Here is a 17,048-nt window from a genome sequence, read left to right as displayed (position 1 = left end):
CTGGATTTTGTTTTATTTTTTATTCGGTTTTGTTTTTGCTTTTAGGTAAATTAGATTACTCGATTCGATTACACCATCCATTAAACACTGTAAATGCTCTATCCCCGCTCAGCCACTGACCGACCCGTGTGTGTCCCTGAGCAAGACATTAAACTCCTTGTGCTCAGTCCTTCGGTTGAGACGTAAAACCGAGGTCTTATTGTAAGTGACTCGGGTGCGTTCAGATCTCTAGTGCATTCTTGTGACTCGGTACATTGTGAATGTATGGCTCACATAGCGAGCTATGGACAGTCCTTCTGTAAGTGCAGTACAGCAAAACGAAATTATGCTATAGAATGTCGTCGTATTATTAGGCAGCCATCGAAGCGTCCTTGTGAAAATGTTTCAGCTTCAGCACAGGAAAGCTGACCTAAATCCAAGACAGACAATTATTACAATAACACCGGCAATCGTATTTCCGTTACCTTGAAAAGTTATTGCCTTCAAACGTTTTGTTCTTACTAATTTGGCCCGCCATCTAGTTACTGTTAAAAGTATTTATAATGTTTTCTTATGCCAGTGCTGTAGCGCTGTACCCCCGATTGCCCCCCCACTATCTATGTGTGTGTGTGTGTGTGTGTGTGTGTGTGTGTGTGTGTGTGTGTGTGTGTTACACTACAGCGAGGTGCATTGTGGGGGCTGTAGTCGTTAGGGCAACAACAAGCACCATTCTGACACTGACACGCTGTTCTAAAACAAACACATAACATACTTTATTAAATGAGTTCTTCGGAATTTATTAAATGTGATGTACCTCTACAGAACCCTAGGCTTTCACCCACATGACTGAGTGCTTAGGATAAGTACAGTTAGGCACGACTCCCAGTGTGCATCGCCCTGTTCCGTTTTACAGTGTAACCTGGCTGCTGTAGTTCAAGCCCTCTGTTGAAGATTAGAACTACGATTCCCAGCATGCAGTGGGCGGAGCGCTAACGCTTCTCAGAGTCCGCGGGAAGAAGGGTAAGATGGAAGGTGTAGTCAATTTTGTAAATGTGTTTTTGGTTTTTGTTACATTTCTTCGACCTCAACGGCAGATTGCTGGTTCATCGAGTCTTTTAAATGTTTTTTTTATTATACAGCAAATATGCAAATACATTAATAAAAACCATAAATGCATAGAAAGTAGAGAGACAGCTAGTATTATTTTATTTGAAGCACTGTTATAGCTCTGAGTTGATTGCAATCAAAACGGGCGTGGATTAGCCTAGTTTTATCACAGGTAAACGTCTACGACTTCTCATATGTCGAGATCGATTAGAATTGAGTATCTAATTCATAATATGGTGTACTGTTAGCGAATCAATAATTAGTTAGCATGTTTGTAAAATAAATACCGACGCACCTAGGTTACTGACCTGACAGCGGCACTCTTTTCATCAACATCTATACAGTTTTGTGAAGCTGAGCAAACTCAAGTGTGTGTTTGTTTATTTATTTATTTGTTTATTTATTTTCAATACAACTGCGGCGCGTCCTATATAAAACACGTTCTGAACCATGACGATTCTTCTGTGTTTATAGCGTGAAGGCAATATGGGCTAAACAAAGAAACATATGCTGACACTCTCCGTATAGAGCCATCAGTGATCGAGAGCAGTTTTGCACGGGACAGCATCCGGAATCGGTGGGGCTACAAACAATAAGCAGCTCTCTTGTTGTTTTTCTGTTAATCCTTGACCTGTGTGACATTGCCTTGCGTTGCCCACGCAGCGCACCCTGTTAACTCGTGTGTGCTTGTGCGCAGGGTGCTGACTGATACATTAATGGTGATTGAAACGCCATGGAAGACGCTGGATCAGACCTCAATGCACACAGATCAGCAATCATATCCGAGTTAAATAACGCCCGAACCACCACCCAAAACTTGTGAGTCACCCTGCCCAGTAAGACTGATACCTCCTAACAGAACACCAGAGAGTGGAAAGCCTAGTGGTGGAGGGTTTTAGCTGGATGTCTGAAGACGTTTCTTTGGTCCCCTGTGCGCAGCAATTATTAAGGTCCCACTGAAACCACCTTTTGCTACACATTGGAATTTGGGAGGTGTTAGGTGGGATCCTAATGCCTGCTGCACAAGGAGTGATTCTACAGTGTGGTTTGCAGCCAGGGGAAAGTTAAGCTAGTATGTACTGTGAAACATCTTTTTTTTTAAGCCTTGATTATTTTATTAGCACTTTAAACATGCCTTTTTTATTGATGTTATTTTATTAGCATTTTAAATGCACCGTTTCTATTGTGTTATTTCAGAGTAAAGGACCTACAGGCATTGGTAGCCCTGACTGACCCAGAGGAAGGCAAGTTAATCCAGTCTCGAGATAAAGTGAGCTGACCGAGTTTCTCCAGAATTTTTATTATATGGGACATAGTAATTAAATCATCCTACTTCAAACCTAAAAATCCATGTTGGTTTCTTGTTGCCTTCTGCAAGAGCAAGATTTAGGTCACAATATTAACTTGACAGTGGAGTAATCATAGTTCTATAGAGAGGTGAAGTGGTATAATAACGTACATACTCGCAAAGAGCTGAAAAACCTATGCTTTGAGCTTTTTGTTATTAAACCATTGCTGTGTTTTGAAGAGTAAAAACAAATTGGTGCTCATTTGCAGGGATGGGAGTAAGACTCCTATTGCATAGCAGTTTTCACCCATTCCACGTTTTAATACTTGCTTGATCAGCCACAGTGTACAGGTAACAAGCTCAGGGGTGTCTTAATCCCAGTAAAACGAGGAATGGATCAAATCGCTACGCAGTGGGAGTCTTCTTCCCATCCCTGGTTTGTTATGTGATTGATGTTTTTCCTCTCCAGACCCTGAGCTCTTTGGAGGTCTGGAAGTCCATGTTTGCAGCAGCTGCACTGAATACAGAGTAGAGACACCATTGTAATGAGTGGCAAAGACGCCGACGGGGATGCCAGACGGGCAGTGCCCGGCAAGGCCACAGACTGCGACAGCACGGTGCTTTCAGACACCATCTCCCTGAGCGACTCCGACCCCGAGGACTCCACGGCTCCCTACGACCCTGAAGTGGAAGACTTATCCTCGGACGAGTCCTCCGATGGGGACTGCAGCCCTGAAGAGCCTGCGAGACGCTTTGGATCTGCGTCTGCTGCTACGAAGGAGCCTTTCCAGCTGAAAGGTACAAGCTCAGGCTTCTCCTTCCGCAGCCAGAGCATATTCGACAGCCTGGGGGCCGCTGGCAGATGCGCAGCGCCTTCCCTAGGGGAAGATGACCTCATCGACGGCCCCTTCGTGCGCCCCCTACCCCCTCTGGCCAAGAAGGAGGATGCGGAACACGGGGCTCCCAGGCCCCTCTCCAGGGCCGTGCCAGACTACCTGGCCCACCCAGAACGCTGGACCAAGTACAGCCTGGAAGACGTGCCGGAAAGCAGCAACCAGAGGAACACCGCGGTGGCCCAGGATTTCATGGAGAGCCTGCAGAAGAGGAAAGGAGAGTCGATGGACACTCAGGAGTCCTTCTCTCCATCCTTCAACCAAGAGAACTCCAGCAGCGCGTCAGGCTGCAGGATCGTCTTCTCCAAGCCCAGCAGAGCTGCGGATGCTGCAGAGAAACGGGAGGAGTGCGAGGGGAGGGAAAGGAGCCTGGAGGAGGAGGAGGAGGAGGTGAAGAAGGTGGGTCTGCTACACCTGAAGGAGCTGGATGATGAAGTGAAAGCAGACCTGAAGAGGAAGAGGGCTGATGAGGGGGAGGGAACGGGGGGGCGGGCTGCAGCAGTGGGATTTCACAGCAGCCGGAAGATTAACAGGAAGAACATCCGAAAGACTGTGGAGAACCAGAAGGAGGATGACTAGATACCCACGAGTCAGCCGTGAATAGGGATTGGAGAGGGATGAGGGAGAAGTCTTTTACTAACCTGTTTTTTTTTTTTCCAATCGCAAGGAATGTTTCTGTTGCCCTCCAAACATTGTTCCTTTCATCATTGCAATAGTGTGTTCAGGACAGTATATAACATGTATCGCCAGTTCTCACGAGTCACAAGCAACCTGCATATCCCCTTGGCTCACCCAGACTGCTTATCATTAGCTGAAAATCTTCCTTTAGAACAATGCAGTGCAGGGTAATAATAGCAATAGATGAGCCCCTACCATAGAGTGTGTGTGTGTCTGCTAGCTATCTTCTTTATCTTCTGTCATTTCTTCAATATGCAGATGGGAGATCATGCAAGGAAAGGCTTCCGGTAGCTTGAAACACTGTATTTGTAATAAATTGCATTGTATTCAGATCTGTATATGAAGAACATTCATACTTTTACAATGCTGCAGAAAAATGTGAAACTGTTTTGGTTGTTTGCTATTAGTAACATGTTTTGATAGGTGATTGTGAATAAATAAAAATACATGGAATAGTACAGTACTGTTGAACAATAAATAGATTTTAGAAGAACAAGTTTTGTCCTGCTTAGTGTTACCTGACACTGCATATTTAAACATACTTCTTAAAGTGTTTCCTGACCTGATCGTTTCTGTGGGACTTAAAATGAAATAAAAACTCTCATTGATTTAAAAAAAAAAAAAAAGAGAAAATATGATTAAGACCAGTAATTTGCTTTATTTCTATAGACATTTTTAAGATGGCCAAAACTTGTACATTCCTGGTTTAACACAATCTAGTTTGGTAACTGCGGAGAAGGTGTAGACCGTGGGTTACCTAGTTGGGATATGTTGTTTGTAGGCTAGCTATATCAAACGGCTTCATGGTTTTTGCCTTGTTTTCGTTCCATTCAAGGGCGGTCCACTCAAGGCATACTGTAGACATTTTGTTAATCATAGTTTTAGTTTCATTGTAATGCATACAGTACATACTCCGGCTCTATAAGGCCCGAGACAGTAAGGTGGTAAAGACAATTTCTCTAAAACAAAACATATATCGCTTAAGGTATTTAAACTAAATAAACTTTAAAAATGCTGACATGGACAGGTGTTGCGAGGCGGGAACACGCATCGGAATGTAGATACTCGGGTATACCTGCGACCTTACCTGTTTGTACCTGTCCTGGTAATCTGAGCAGCACAACGCGGAAGCATCTGCTGTTAATAAGCGCTCCCAGCAGTCGCTAGAAAGGGTGCTGGTCGACTGAAGTTCAATAACGAAACATAATGACTGTGTAGTATCGTGTTCTTCCAAGAAAGTTTACCCATTGGATTATCGTCTCTCCTTTCAAGCGTACACATGGAATTTGCAAACAGCAGACCCGACAGGGACAATTCTAGAAGTCAGGTAAATTGCGTTCATCTCCGCGGCAGACTTGCGCAAAGGTGTTATGATTTACTTTGAATTGCAAAACAGGAATACGTACTTCTTTCGTATTATTTAAAATATTTATAAGTTCAGCATGTTTTATGGAAGTGGGGGAATTTAGAAGTCCGTGTTTTACTTGTTTCTGTATTTGCTAGCTCACCCTTTATAAAAAAAACAAAAACAAAACACGTGTGTACTTTTACAGTAGACTCAGGTCTAGTTTCACAAACGGTTTGCTTTGTTTTCACGTTCCAATTTCTTAAAAGTTGTCAACTGGAGAAAATGTAAACTAAGTAAGACATTTTTTTTTAAATAATAATAATAATAATAATAATAATAATAATAATAATAATAATAATAATAATAATAATAATAATAATAATAATGAGGCTGATTTGAGGAATTGTGTTTTAATTTGAACACATTTAAATGTGTTGTACAATTATTATTATTTTTTATTAAACACATTTACCTTGTTTTGAGAGCTGGAACAGAATAGAATTAGTTAAGTTAGAACTTAACTTAGTAAGCACAGTGCATGGCATTCGGAGCAATGACTCATAGAGGATGCAGATGTCAATAATGGAATCTCGAGTAAAGTCCCTTATATTGGATAGAATCCTCAACTTTGAATTTAGCACCGGTTATATTGCCGATGGAAATAAGAGTCTCATTGCATAGCGTTTTGATCCATTGCTGGTTCTACTATGAGTTTAATAAGACACACCTGAGCTTGTTATCTACACACTGGGGCTTATTGGGCTAATTGAAAAACCTGGAATTGGTGGGAAATCAATAGGAGTCTTATTTCCATGCCTGAGTTTACAATGAAACACTTGTTCAGAACTATAAGTGGTTATTCAGGGAGCATGGTGAATGAGATTAGAACTGAAAATAGCACTTGCATAAGTTCCACACTCACTCACAGTTACTCTGTTCAAGTAGAGTCCTCCCTTCGAAAAGCTCACTGCAGTAAAATCTTAGCAAAGCGTAATATCTCATAGTGAAGGCATGGTAAAGAACAATGAGGCAATGTAAACCAGGGGGAACTGTGGTAAATAAAAGGACGAAAACAGCACAAATACAGTGCCACAGTACAGTGGCTAACGTTTCTAAGAGACTGCTGTGTTTTAAGTAGTGCTCAGACGAACCCTGGGATCAAACTTACCCTGTAGGCAAAAAGTAGAACATGTTAGGGTTTGTTTACATCGACCAGTTTATTCTAAAACAAAGGAAAGATAGAAGCTGTTTTTCAGGTCGAGTCCGTGGTTTCATCCCATGACTGCTCATACAGTAACAGGACCCTTGCATCTAGTCTCTGGGGAGGTCACTGTGCAGATGGACTTGGCTTCAGCAAGCTGTTGGTATCTGAGCCTTTTATGATTGTCATAGCGAGTGTGTCGCTGGTTCACACCCAACAAATCAACCAAACAGCTCAGTTTCAAACCCATAACAAGCTGACAAGCAGAATTTCATTAATGAGATCTCTGCTCTAATCAGGGTTATTTTTAGTGTCCTGTTGTTGATGAGGTGGGGCACTTTGAGTATCATCCTCGAAGCATAAGGTCTCAATGATACAACTGTGAATACATTCAATCGGAATTCCTGAGTGTGTGTGTGTGTGTGAGATGTGTAGTGACACATTTCTTCAATGGCTGACTTTACACAAGAGAATGAGCTAAAAAATAAAATAAAACATGTGATCTTCAGTTCACCAGAGAATAAATAAATATAAAGTGATTCGCTTTGGCTTAATTCAGACTAGGATTTTTTGAGTGTGCTCTGTGTGTCTGTGGGATAACAATAAGTTCACTATTGGACATGCAGAGTCTTGTTCCCCAGATAGGTTTTCATCGTGGAATTGTTCAAGGTGGAAATATTCCAGGAGAGATTAAAAACAATTCTCATTGTTTTGCATGCTAACCCAACCCTTTTGCAGTTGCTTCAAGGGACTTAACCAAACTAGTTGTTTATATAGTCAGGTACTGTTAAGTGGTTTATTTGTAGTTTTGGAAAAATGATAACAGGTTAAAAGCTATTGGTTTGTATGCACTAGTATCCACATGGTTTTTAACGCATTCTTGTTTTATGTTTTATTTTTTATTTTCAGGTTAACATTGAGTTAGTGCCAAAAAGAGATCCTGACCACACCAGTGAGACAGACCACACTCCTCTGATTCCTTGTGTATGAACATTATTTATTGATTACTGATGATTGATTGATTGATTATTGATTGATTTGACCAAGGGGCTCAAAATTCATAGATCAAAATTATAGACAAGCAAAGTATTGCCAGATCATTTGGCATACCATATAAAACTGGATTTATATAAATAAATAAATCTAGATATTACACTCAAAACTCCTCAAGCAACACAACACTAAGGAAAGTGTGTTTATTTTTGTTTCTTCATTCCTAGAGTAAATATGACTATGTGCTGGTGGGTAAAGAGTGGGCAGGAGACTCAGAGCATGACAGGAAGCAGAAGGCTTTTATCAAGGCTCTGGAGAATAAAGGCTATCAGACCCAGGTGAGCTGCTGTGGCCCTGGCCTGGCTTCATGCTGTGTTCTGTACTGTAGAGCTGGCTGTTATGAAAGTTTCTTTGTTTCGTTATCCCTCACTGCATGCACCCTGGCAGGGGTGGCCAAAGTTGATCCTTCCTCCCCTGATCTTTGTTTCAACCCTGTTCTAAAGTATTTAATTGAACCCAATTAAACCTCCAGTAGTGAATGATCTCATTTTACCTGTTAAACCTGGAGTGGAATGGCCCTCCAGGAGCAGGATTGGACACCCCTGGAGTCTGCTCAAGGGTAGCGATGACACCACATATCTGAAAGGAAGACAAGCATGTCAAATGTACAGTTGCATGTGATGGCTCTAGCGAACCGCTTCACCATTCTTTTTTGTTACACTGTCATTTTTAAAATCCTGCCGATCTTTTTTCACAATACTGATAGCTTGTATAATCTGGAAATGGCAGGCACTTATAAAGATAATACTGCAGGAATTGTTTAACATATATATATAATATATATATATAGATATAATATATATATATATATATATATTAATACTAAAACACGTGTCTGTGAATGATCAAATATGAATTTTGTGCCAAAAAGTACTGTCAGTAACTGCTTCAGGCCCAGACGAAAATTACAGTTTTGTAACAACAAAAAAAACCTACAAAGTCTGTTGTTAGATTTTTTAAATTGTGGACAAAATGGTTTAAATGTCTTTGTGTTTGTGTTTTTTAGGAACTCAGGGAGAAGAACAAAGTGTATTTTGGCATACTTGCTCCACAGGAGATATTTTCAAAGTATGTCTACCTCCTGAAGAATCCTGATAACTGTTCTGAGGAACAGATGGTATCAACACCCACCAGGTAAGACTGTGTGTGTGATGGGCCATGCTGGCGCTGCGGTGAGAGAGGTTAAAACGAGCCCGGCTCTTATGCATTGTGGTTAAGATGCTCGCTTGCAGTGAGTGGGGTTGCCGGTTCGTGCCCAGACTCTGCCCTGTTGCATGTGTTTTAGTTTGAGTTTAATTTAATGCCACTGCAGCTTTGCAGTGCGCTAACCTTCCCAACCAATCTTGTGTTCCAGAATTCGGATCGTCAAATTTATGCTGGACAACACTTACATTGGAAACGGAGGTGAGTGATCGCTCTGCAGTCTGATTGGCTACTGGAAGTCTACACGGGTTTGCGATTGGCTGTGAGCCTTACAGTAGGAGCCATTCACATTCCCATGGCACAGAGAGGTGTTTTTTTATCCCTTACAAAAGTTTACCACAGTAAATTATAGTTTTCCTATACTTTTTCCATGACTGCATTATGCATTTACCAATTTACCATCGTTTTTGTTATTGCTTTACCATGCTTTCACTGTGCTTTTATTAAACTTTGCTATGCTTTTACTATGGTAAGCTTTCATGAGGGTATTACCAATTGGACAGCTGCTTAGCAACACTGTAAAACCTGCATCACTTGCTTGGTTTCGATGCAGCACAAGACACTTCCTAAAATAAAATGCACTGGCATTCAATATTGATTGAGTGTGACTGAGTGCTTTACAATAATACATACCAAGTACCCCTCTCCTTTCATTCCCTTAGAGAAACTGCATGCGCTTCTGAAGGAGAAAGTCTTTGAAGCTGCGTTTCCTCTGCATGAGGTAAAGCAGTATTACCGCATTTGTCAATATTACCTGCATTTTTCTACTCAATTCATGTGTCTTTGAAGAATTTGAGAAGTGGGAATGGTTGTCAAAAAACTTCCACTAAGTTTCCCTTCCTGTTCTACCACCGCATGTTTTCCAGGAGAGGGAACAGAAGGAGCTTATAAAGAAGTGGGCTCGCTGGACAGCCTGCTTCAAAACACAGCCCATTAATGAAGTCAGGTAAGACTGCAGTACAAGATACACCTACAAACAGCATGGGGAGAACAGTCACAAGAATAGAGAGAATTTTTTTTTTTTTTAAATGATGGCTGCTTTCCATCACTGCGTTGTCATCACCAGGGTCATCCTAAGACCATTTGAACAAAATGTAACAGCAAGAACAACAAGACTAGGGATAAGAGTCCCTTAGCTATGTGAATGATAGCCGATGTCCTGTTTGATTTTTCAGGATGTATTTTGGGGAGAAGGTGGCCCTGTATTTCCTGTGGCTGGGCTGGTACACTTATATGCTCGTACCAGTGGCTGTCATCGGGGTCGTAGTGTTCCTCTACGGACTGGCATTCTTTGAAAGCAACCCACTTATGTATGTATATTAAATCTATGTGAATGGAAATTGACTGTTTTTGAATTAGCAAATGCAGAAAACAAAGCCTTCATTAAGAAATGCTGCTTTACAAAGTCATAATTCCTACTGTCGACATATTGACACACATGCAAATTGTCATTTTTTTCCTGCCATAGTTTCTCTTAAGAGTGCTTTTTGTAAACTGCAAATAATTAACATTGCATTTTACATGCAGCCAAATGCATATTGCTGATTCAGCCCTTTAATATTACGCAATGCAAAAGTTATATAGAGCAATTGCAACAGAGCATGCACATGTATTAGAATTGCCCATACAGTAGGGTTACCATAGGACTCCATGTACAGCAGGACTACACTTACCAGAATGCATTGGGGTGTGAGTTGAAAAGCCCGAACTGACCTTCCTGTCCCAGTGTACATGGAGTCAGATGATAACCTTACCTTCCAGTATTTACAGAAAGCGTCAAGTATATGAAAACACATAATACCAGTAAAGCTTTCAGGAGACACTAGCATTGAAAGGTATATAAGGTGACAAGCCTCTTTTAAAAAAGCATGCAGGGCACCTTTAAGATTGCATACGTTAGACAGGGATCACAGGAAGATGTTTCTCTGTCTGCTTACAGTAAAGAGGTCTGTGAAGGGAACTCCACCATAATGTGCCCGCTGTGTGACAAGTGTCCCGTGTGGCAGCTTTCTGAAACCTGCACCTATGCCAAGGTAAACCCTCCGTTGAAGTCAGCATCGTTTTCTCGCCTCTCATTTGCATTGCAGCATTCCTGCAAGCTCCATGCTCCATTCAAATTTTAGACACATTAATAATTGTTCAACTGCCATCATTTGAAGTTGATTTCATTGGCCGACAGAGACTTCAATTTAAGTAAGTGTTACTGACCACTGTATTGGTTAACAGAATACTTCTAATTGTGATTTTGATCAGTGATGTGTTGGAATTGATTGCAATTGAATGGGAATTGGAATTGCGATTGAGAAACAGGAACAGAGACCCCAGCCCTGGTTTGGGATGCATTTCCCCTGATCACTGGAAAACAGAAGAGGTGTCTGAAACGTACTGATGTCTGTGTGTGTGTCACACTTGCCTTCAAGAAAAGCTGACTTTTAGACTAACTTGCTGTTTCTTGTTTCTTGTCTCCTTGCAGGTCACCCATTTGTTTGACAATGAGGGCACAGTGTTCTTCTCTATGTTCATGGCCTTGTGGGGTGAGTATCCCTGTGCTTGGAGCTCTTTGTTAATACTGTGCAGATGAAAGATCAGGGGTCAGGGCTGCTCACTTCACCGAGAACCAGCAACAGGAGTTTAAGATCGGCTTTCACTAAGTTGTTGACAACTGTTCTCCAGCCAGCAAGACTACTGCTGTATTTACTGGGCTGTCTCTAAAGATGAAACTGTTCTATGTGGTCACATGTGGGTTCAAAGTGTCACACTGAGGGAGGTCCCCTGAAACACTGAGAGCTGAGCTGGGGTGGAGTGCTCTGGAGCAGCTATCTCCCAGGGGCAGGGCTGTGGGTTCGAGGCAGGGGGAGGCTCACGTCCAGGTGTCTCTTCTCATTTCCAGCCACGTGGTTCCTGGAGATCTGGAAAAGGCATCGCTCTCAGGAGGTCTGCAAGTGGAAGCTGAACAACTGGGACGAGAACGAGGTAGCGGCTCGGTGGCCTTTTCAGACGCGTGTCAGAAGCGTTGCCATGAAGCTTATCAGGCTCGTCATTGCAAACTTGCACACAGTGTTATAGTTTAAAGTGATTGTCTCAAGCTTATACTACAGAGTGCATTTACCATAACGTACCACCACTGTCTTCATGAAGCTCGGCTGTGCTTTCCCAGTGCTTTACTGCACTTTGCTGTTCTTTCACCAAGGAGCACTGCAGTACAGTTCACCATCTCTTGCTCTCTCCCCCTCTCTCCTCCTCTCTCCCTCTCTAGGAGGAGCTTGCTCTGGAGCTGATCAATGACCCAGACTGCACTCAAGATCGGTACCAGCACTCGTACCTGCGCAGCGTCCTGGTCATGGTTCTGGTGTGTTTCATGGTGAGTGAGCGCTGGGGTCCCGGGACTGCAGTGCAGATCAGCCCCCTAATAATTCCACATCATGAATCCACAATCTAATCTTATTGCTGAATGTAGTGACCTTAAAAACTGGGGGAATACGTCAGATGGTGCATGTAAGTATTCTTGCTGCAGCTAATGCAGAACTCTGGGTTCGGTGTCTGCGCTGCCCGTAGATCGCACTGATCATTGGGCTGGCCCAGGCGCTCGTGGTGTTCCGGGTCATTGCGACGGTGTTCCTGTCTGACAGCAAGTGGCACCTGCTGAGCGACCACGCCAACACCCTGGCAGTCATTATGGGAGCAGTGCTGCACTACCTGACCATCACCATCATGACCAAGGTGAGCTCGACTGGCCATTGGGAAAAAATAAGAAATGAAAAATGAAGAGAAATGTTTTTGAATAATTCATCAACTCCATTGCTTTCTTTCATATTTCAACATGATATATACATTTGCATGTGTGTGTGTGTGTGTGTGTGTGTGTGTGTGTGTGTGTGTGTGTGTATATATATATACATATATATATATATATATATATATATATATATATATATATATATATATAATATAATATATATATATATAATCCGAGTGCAGACAAGAATTAACTAAATAACGTGCATTTCTAATTCTTTTCTAGGTCAATAGAAAAGTGGCCTTATTTCTCTGTGATTTAGGTATGTTACTTCTAACACATAGCGCCAGTAGCATGCCGTGATTTCTCTTGTTTTTCAATGTGTCATGTAAAAGAGGATTCAACACCCCCTGCTGGTTAGAAGCAGGAATAGCATTCCGTAGTATAGCTTAGCATCAATGGTAATGAAGCACCTGTGGAGAGCTCAGACATGGTAGATTTTTATTTCATTTTATTCCACCTTTGGGCTTGATAATCAAAAAGCTGAATGCTTGTATAATTCCCTGGTCTGTGTTTTCAGAAAAGGTGCGGTCGAACACAGGCAGGGAGAGAAACTTCACTGTCAAGATGTTCACCTTCCAGTTCCTCACCCTCTTCTCCTCGCTCATCTACGTGGCCTTCTTCCTGGGGAGGCAAGACTGCTGCAAACGACTGTGGTTTTATACAGATATACGCGGTCATTACCAGCAATTCTAGTAATGGGTTCATGTCCTTTTCTTTGTCAGGATTAATGGGCGTCCAGGGAGCTATGTCAGGATAGCCGGGATTTGGAGACTGGAGGAGGTGAGTAGCGTTCATCCAATCAGATTAACAGCTTGAGTTTACAATGATTTCCATCACACACACCTGAGCACAAGAAACAAACCCCCTGAACTCCAGTAGGACGATGCTGAGGACAAAGTAAAGAAGAGTCCCAACTTTAACTGTGATAATGATGGTGATGTAATAAACAGTACCCTTTTATTGTTGCAGTTTCTGAGTCCTGAATGGATGCTTTTGTTTTTACCCGCCGTGCCATGCCGGAGTGCATGTTGTAACGCGTTGCTTGTTCGTGTGTTGCCTCGCCGTGCCATGCAGGAGTGCATGTTGTAACGCGTTGCTTGTTCGTGTGTTGCCTCGCCGTGCCATGCCGGAGCGCATGTTGTAACACGTTGCTTGTTCGTGTGTTGCCTCACCGTGCCATGCCGGAGTGCATGTTGTAACGCGTTGCTTGTTCGTGTGTTGCCTCGCCGTGCCATGCCGGAGCGCATGTTGTAACGCGTTGCTTGTTCGTGTGTTGCCTCGCCGTGCCATGCCGGAGTGCATGTTGTAACGCGTTGCTTGTTCGTGTGTTGCCTCGCCGTGCCATGCCGGAGTGCATGTTGTAACGCGTTGCTTGTTCGTGTGTTGCCTCGCCGTGCCACGCCGGAGTGCATGTTGTAACGCGTTGCTTGTTCATGTGTTGCCTCGCCGTACCACGCCGGAGTGCATGTTGTAACGCGTTGCTTGTTCGTGTGTTGCCTCGCCGTGCCATGCCGGAGTGCATGTTGTAACGCAGTGCTCGTTTCTGTCTCCCTCCTGACAGTGCCACCCCAGTGGTTGCATCACAGACCTCTTCATCCAGATGGCCATCATCATGATTCTCAAGCAGACTCTCAACAACGTGTTCGAGTTCATGTCCCCGTAAGTCAGTGTGGTTTTCCCATTCAAAACTTTACCGTGTTCACTTTTGCATGGCTGTCAATTCTGCATTTTGGTATCCTGACCACTAGGTGGTGCACACTCTCGCACACACACACACACACACACACACACACACACACACACACACACACACACACACACACACACACACACTGGATGGTATCCAGGTATTAAAGGTCAGCTGATTGTTTGACGTTGTTACTATGGAAGCTGTATCCCTGTCTGCTCTTCTGTCTCACTCTGCAGCTGGGTGAGTTACAAAATACACAATCTGCAGGACAAGAGTCACAAGGGGGCCAGCGAGTCAAACTGCATCCGGAACTGCTGGGTGCATAACTACAACATGAACGAAGTCAACGCCTTCAGCCTGTTCAATGAGTTCCTGGAAATGAGTAGGTTCCATTCTTCATCACAGCACAGTACAGGAATAGAAGATGCCACAGTCTCTGTGTCTCTCTGTGTGTGTCCCTGACAGCAACTTGTGTTCTTAGGATGCAGGCTGGCTGCAGTTCCCCATTAATAAATAATAGTAACGGTAATAATTGATTTGTTATGCAGCCGCTAGCCTTGGGAACTCCCTGCCAGCATGCACTGTATGTGTGTATTTATTCATGATTTGTCAGGTGCTTGTCTTGGAAGGTGCTGTGTAATTGCTGTGTTGTTGTTGTATTTTGTCAGGGGGCATATACATGTACCATAATAATTACAGCTAGATATGGTATTAGGACATAGATTAGTGTCATCCATAAACAAAAAATAACAAAAATGAATTGTTGTGTGACATGAATACAGTGCTGTACTGTGCTGGCTCGTCTCTACCATGTACTGGGCACCACCAGTATCACTATTCATTCTACAGGCTTGTGAATTCCCCTTTATTTTGCATTGATATTCTCAATGGTCATATTGCCCAGACTGCAATGGTAATTTTGCCACCAGGCTGTTTGTATTGCAGTGATCCAGTACAGCTTTACCACTATATTCGTGGCTGCCTTTCCTCTGGCCCCTTTGCTGGCTCTGATCAACAACTTCTTTGAGATCAGACTGGATGCCATCAAAATGGTCAGCCTGGAGAGAAGGATGTTTTGCAAGAAGACCAATGACATCGGTGAGAGCAGTAGGGATGAGTGGCACCTGCAGTTTTTGTAATCAGTGAAACTGCATTGTCACATGACCCCCCTGCACAATGTCCCCTTCAGTCACTGCATGCAATATTGCACCATGTTAAGTTTGCTGTCTAGGTATCTATTTTATAGTGCATATATGTTTTTATTTTATTGTATTTATTTTTTTCCCAAAGTTGTGGCAGAGCAACTTCTCGAACTCCACAAAGTTCACACAGAACCTTTTAAAAAAAAAAAAAGTCTAAAAATGAAATTAAGAAACCATGACATAAGAGGATAGACGAGCTGCAAAATTACAATAAACACTGCATAGAGTTTAAATACAGTGTGCATTTACTTTATTTTGCACACCAACATTAGATGCATGTGAATGGTTGCCCAGCTACAGTGCAGTCCTGGCTAAGCCTGTCTCGTGGGGGTGGGGTTGTTGCAGGGATCTGGCTGCAGGTGCTGCAAGCGATTGGGGTGCTGGCAGTGATCGCCAACGGGCTGGTGATTGGAGTCACGTCAGATTTCATCCCCCGTCTGGTTTACAAGTACATCTATGGGCCCTGTGCTAAAGGAGCCGTGGACATTGAGTAAGGCAGCTGTGCACAGCGTCCCTGCTTCTTTCAATAATCTGGGGTTGGGTAAAAGAAGATTAGCGCAGTATGGGTTTAGTGTACAGTTAGTACTGTTAAGTGCTATGGAGAAGGATGCAGTTTTAACAGATTCTTTAGAATTCTTTACCAGGAATAGAAAAGAAAATTGTTCATGCAGAGGGTCGATGCACTATGAGAACTGAAAGCATTATCTGATACTCAGGTTTGTGATTGGGAAGTAGTTCAGCAAATATATACTAGCACCCTACATGCAACACCTGGGCAGAACCTGTATATTAAAAGTGGCACAGTGATGTTTTACACTTCAGAGTAGAATTGCCCTGCAATGTACAGTGCTGTGCTCCCGTCCCTCGCCCCCTCCCCAGTAACCCAGGACCACGCCTTTCCCTTCCTCTCTGCAGCTGCATGTCCGGGTACATTAACAACAGCCTGTCCACCATCTATATGAAGGATCATAACATCCAGGGGGACTTTGAGCCAGGCCAGCTCATCTTCAACGGCAACAACGTGACCCAGTGCAAGTAAGCAGGGCAGAAATTCACTGCCATTGTGTGAAACAAACAGAGAGTTCCAAGCAGAGTTCTTACAGTTACCATGGCGATATTGTGGGAGCAGTAAGTTACAGTGAATTGTGATGGTCGGCAAGGCAAGCTGATCTCTCTGATTGATTGATTGTGTTTGGTTTCCAGGTACAAGGATTACCGCAGTGATGATGACTATGCCTACACGTCTCAATTCTGGCTCATCTTCGCTGTGCGCTTTGCCTTTGTTTTACTGTTTGAGGTAACACGCCCGACATTCACAATCTTCCACTATAAATGATGTTACCAATGCGTCTGTTTCTTTTTTTATTGATTGATGTATTGATTTATTGAAAAACGTGGTGATTTAAGCTACTGTTCTGGTGTCAAATCTTCATAAAATTATAAAACTGGCAACTAATTTTAGGGAAAAAGTTCACACGTTCCTGATCCATCTGAAAGCCTTGTTGCTGAATGTTGCACAAGGACTTGTAATTGTTGAGAATGTCTGTAGAGGTGTTCAGTTGTGCTGAAGGTTATTTGCTGCTGAGCGGGCCCTGTGCTCTCCTGTC

General features: G+C 43.0%; 2 protein-coding genes across 8 annotated transcripts in view; both read left to right on the top strand.

Moving 5' to 3' along the window:
* The first annotated feature begins 916 nt into the window (after positions 1-916).
* LOC121294814 (protein TSSC4-like) lies at positions 917-4,544 on the top strand. Of its 5 annotated transcripts, none has more exons than XM_041218917.1 (4): positions 917-999; positions 1,784-1,905; positions 2,284-2,356; positions 2,844-4,544. In XM_041218917.1, the coding sequence occupies exon 4, from the start codon at positions 2,920-2,922 to the stop codon at positions 3,844-3,846; it is 927 nt and encodes a 308-aa protein (XP_041074851.1). In that variant the 5' UTR covers positions 917-999; positions 1,784-1,905; positions 2,284-2,356; positions 2,844-2,919; the 3' UTR covers positions 3,847-4,544. The 5 variants fall into 5 exon arrangements, with proteins under 5 accessions (XP_041074851.1, XP_041074854.1, XP_041074852.1 ...); XM_041218918.1 differs by lacking the exon at positions 917-999 and adding an exon at positions 1,008-1,258; XM_041218916.1 differs by lacking the exon at positions 917-999 and adding an exon at positions 1,278-1,663.
* Positions 4,545-4,879: 335 nt separating this feature from the next.
* LOC121294813 (anoctamin-9-like) overlaps positions 4,880-17,048 on the top strand; it is a 12,616-nt gene continuing 447 nt past the window's right edge. Inside the window, exons 1-22 of one of the 3 annotated variants that reach the window (XM_041218914.1) lie at positions 4,980-5,272; positions 7,404-7,478; positions 7,715-7,825; positions 8,554-8,681; positions 8,902-8,951; positions 9,413-9,471; positions 9,617-9,696; positions 9,926-10,060; positions 10,690-10,783; positions 11,224-11,284; positions 11,641-11,723; positions 12,007-12,111; positions 12,306-12,470; positions 12,772-12,808; positions 13,067-13,178; positions 13,272-13,329; positions 14,111-14,208; positions 14,476-14,621; positions 15,185-15,337; positions 15,787-15,931; positions 16,357-16,476; positions 16,645-16,738. In XM_041218914.1, the coding sequence (XP_041074848.1) occupies positions 5,225-5,272; positions 7,404-7,478; positions 7,715-7,825; positions 8,554-8,681; positions 8,902-8,951; positions 9,413-9,471; positions 9,617-9,696; positions 9,926-10,060; positions 10,690-10,783; positions 11,224-11,284; positions 11,641-11,723; positions 12,007-12,111; positions 12,306-12,470; positions 12,772-12,808; positions 13,067-13,178; positions 13,272-13,329; positions 14,111-14,208; positions 14,476-14,621; positions 15,185-15,337; positions 15,787-15,931; positions 16,357-16,476; positions 16,645-16,738 (2,157 nt within the window). In that variant the 5' untranslated portion in view covers positions 4,980-5,224. Of the gene's footprint in view, positions 5,273-7,403; positions 7,479-7,714; positions 7,826-8,553; positions 8,682-8,901; positions 8,952-9,412; positions 9,472-9,616; positions 9,697-9,925; positions 10,061-10,689; positions 10,784-11,223; positions 11,285-11,640; positions 11,724-12,006; positions 12,112-12,305; positions 12,471-12,771; positions 12,809-13,066; positions 13,179-13,271; positions 13,330-14,110; positions 14,209-14,475; positions 14,622-15,184; positions 15,338-15,786; positions 15,932-16,356; positions 16,477-16,644; positions 16,739-17,048 lie in introns of those variants that run through there. The other 2 variants (XR_005946828.1, XM_041218915.1) reach the window with 2 other exon arrangements.

The sequence above is a fragment of the Polyodon spathula genome, chromosome 19 (genome assembly GCF_017654505.1).
Source record: "Polyodon spathula isolate WHYD16114869_AA chromosome 19, ASM1765450v1, whole genome shotgun sequence".
In the NCBI taxonomy this organism is placed as follows: Eukaryota; Metazoa; Chordata; class Actinopteri; order Acipenseriformes; family Polyodontidae; genus Polyodon; species Polyodon spathula.
This window is presented reverse-complemented; position numbering and strand designations above follow the sequence as displayed.

Coding starts and splice junctions, on each gene's coding strand:
- LOC121294814 (XM_041218917.1), top strand. CDS start 2,920: ATGAGTGGCAAAGACGCCGACGGGGATGCCAGACGGGCAGTGCCCGGC.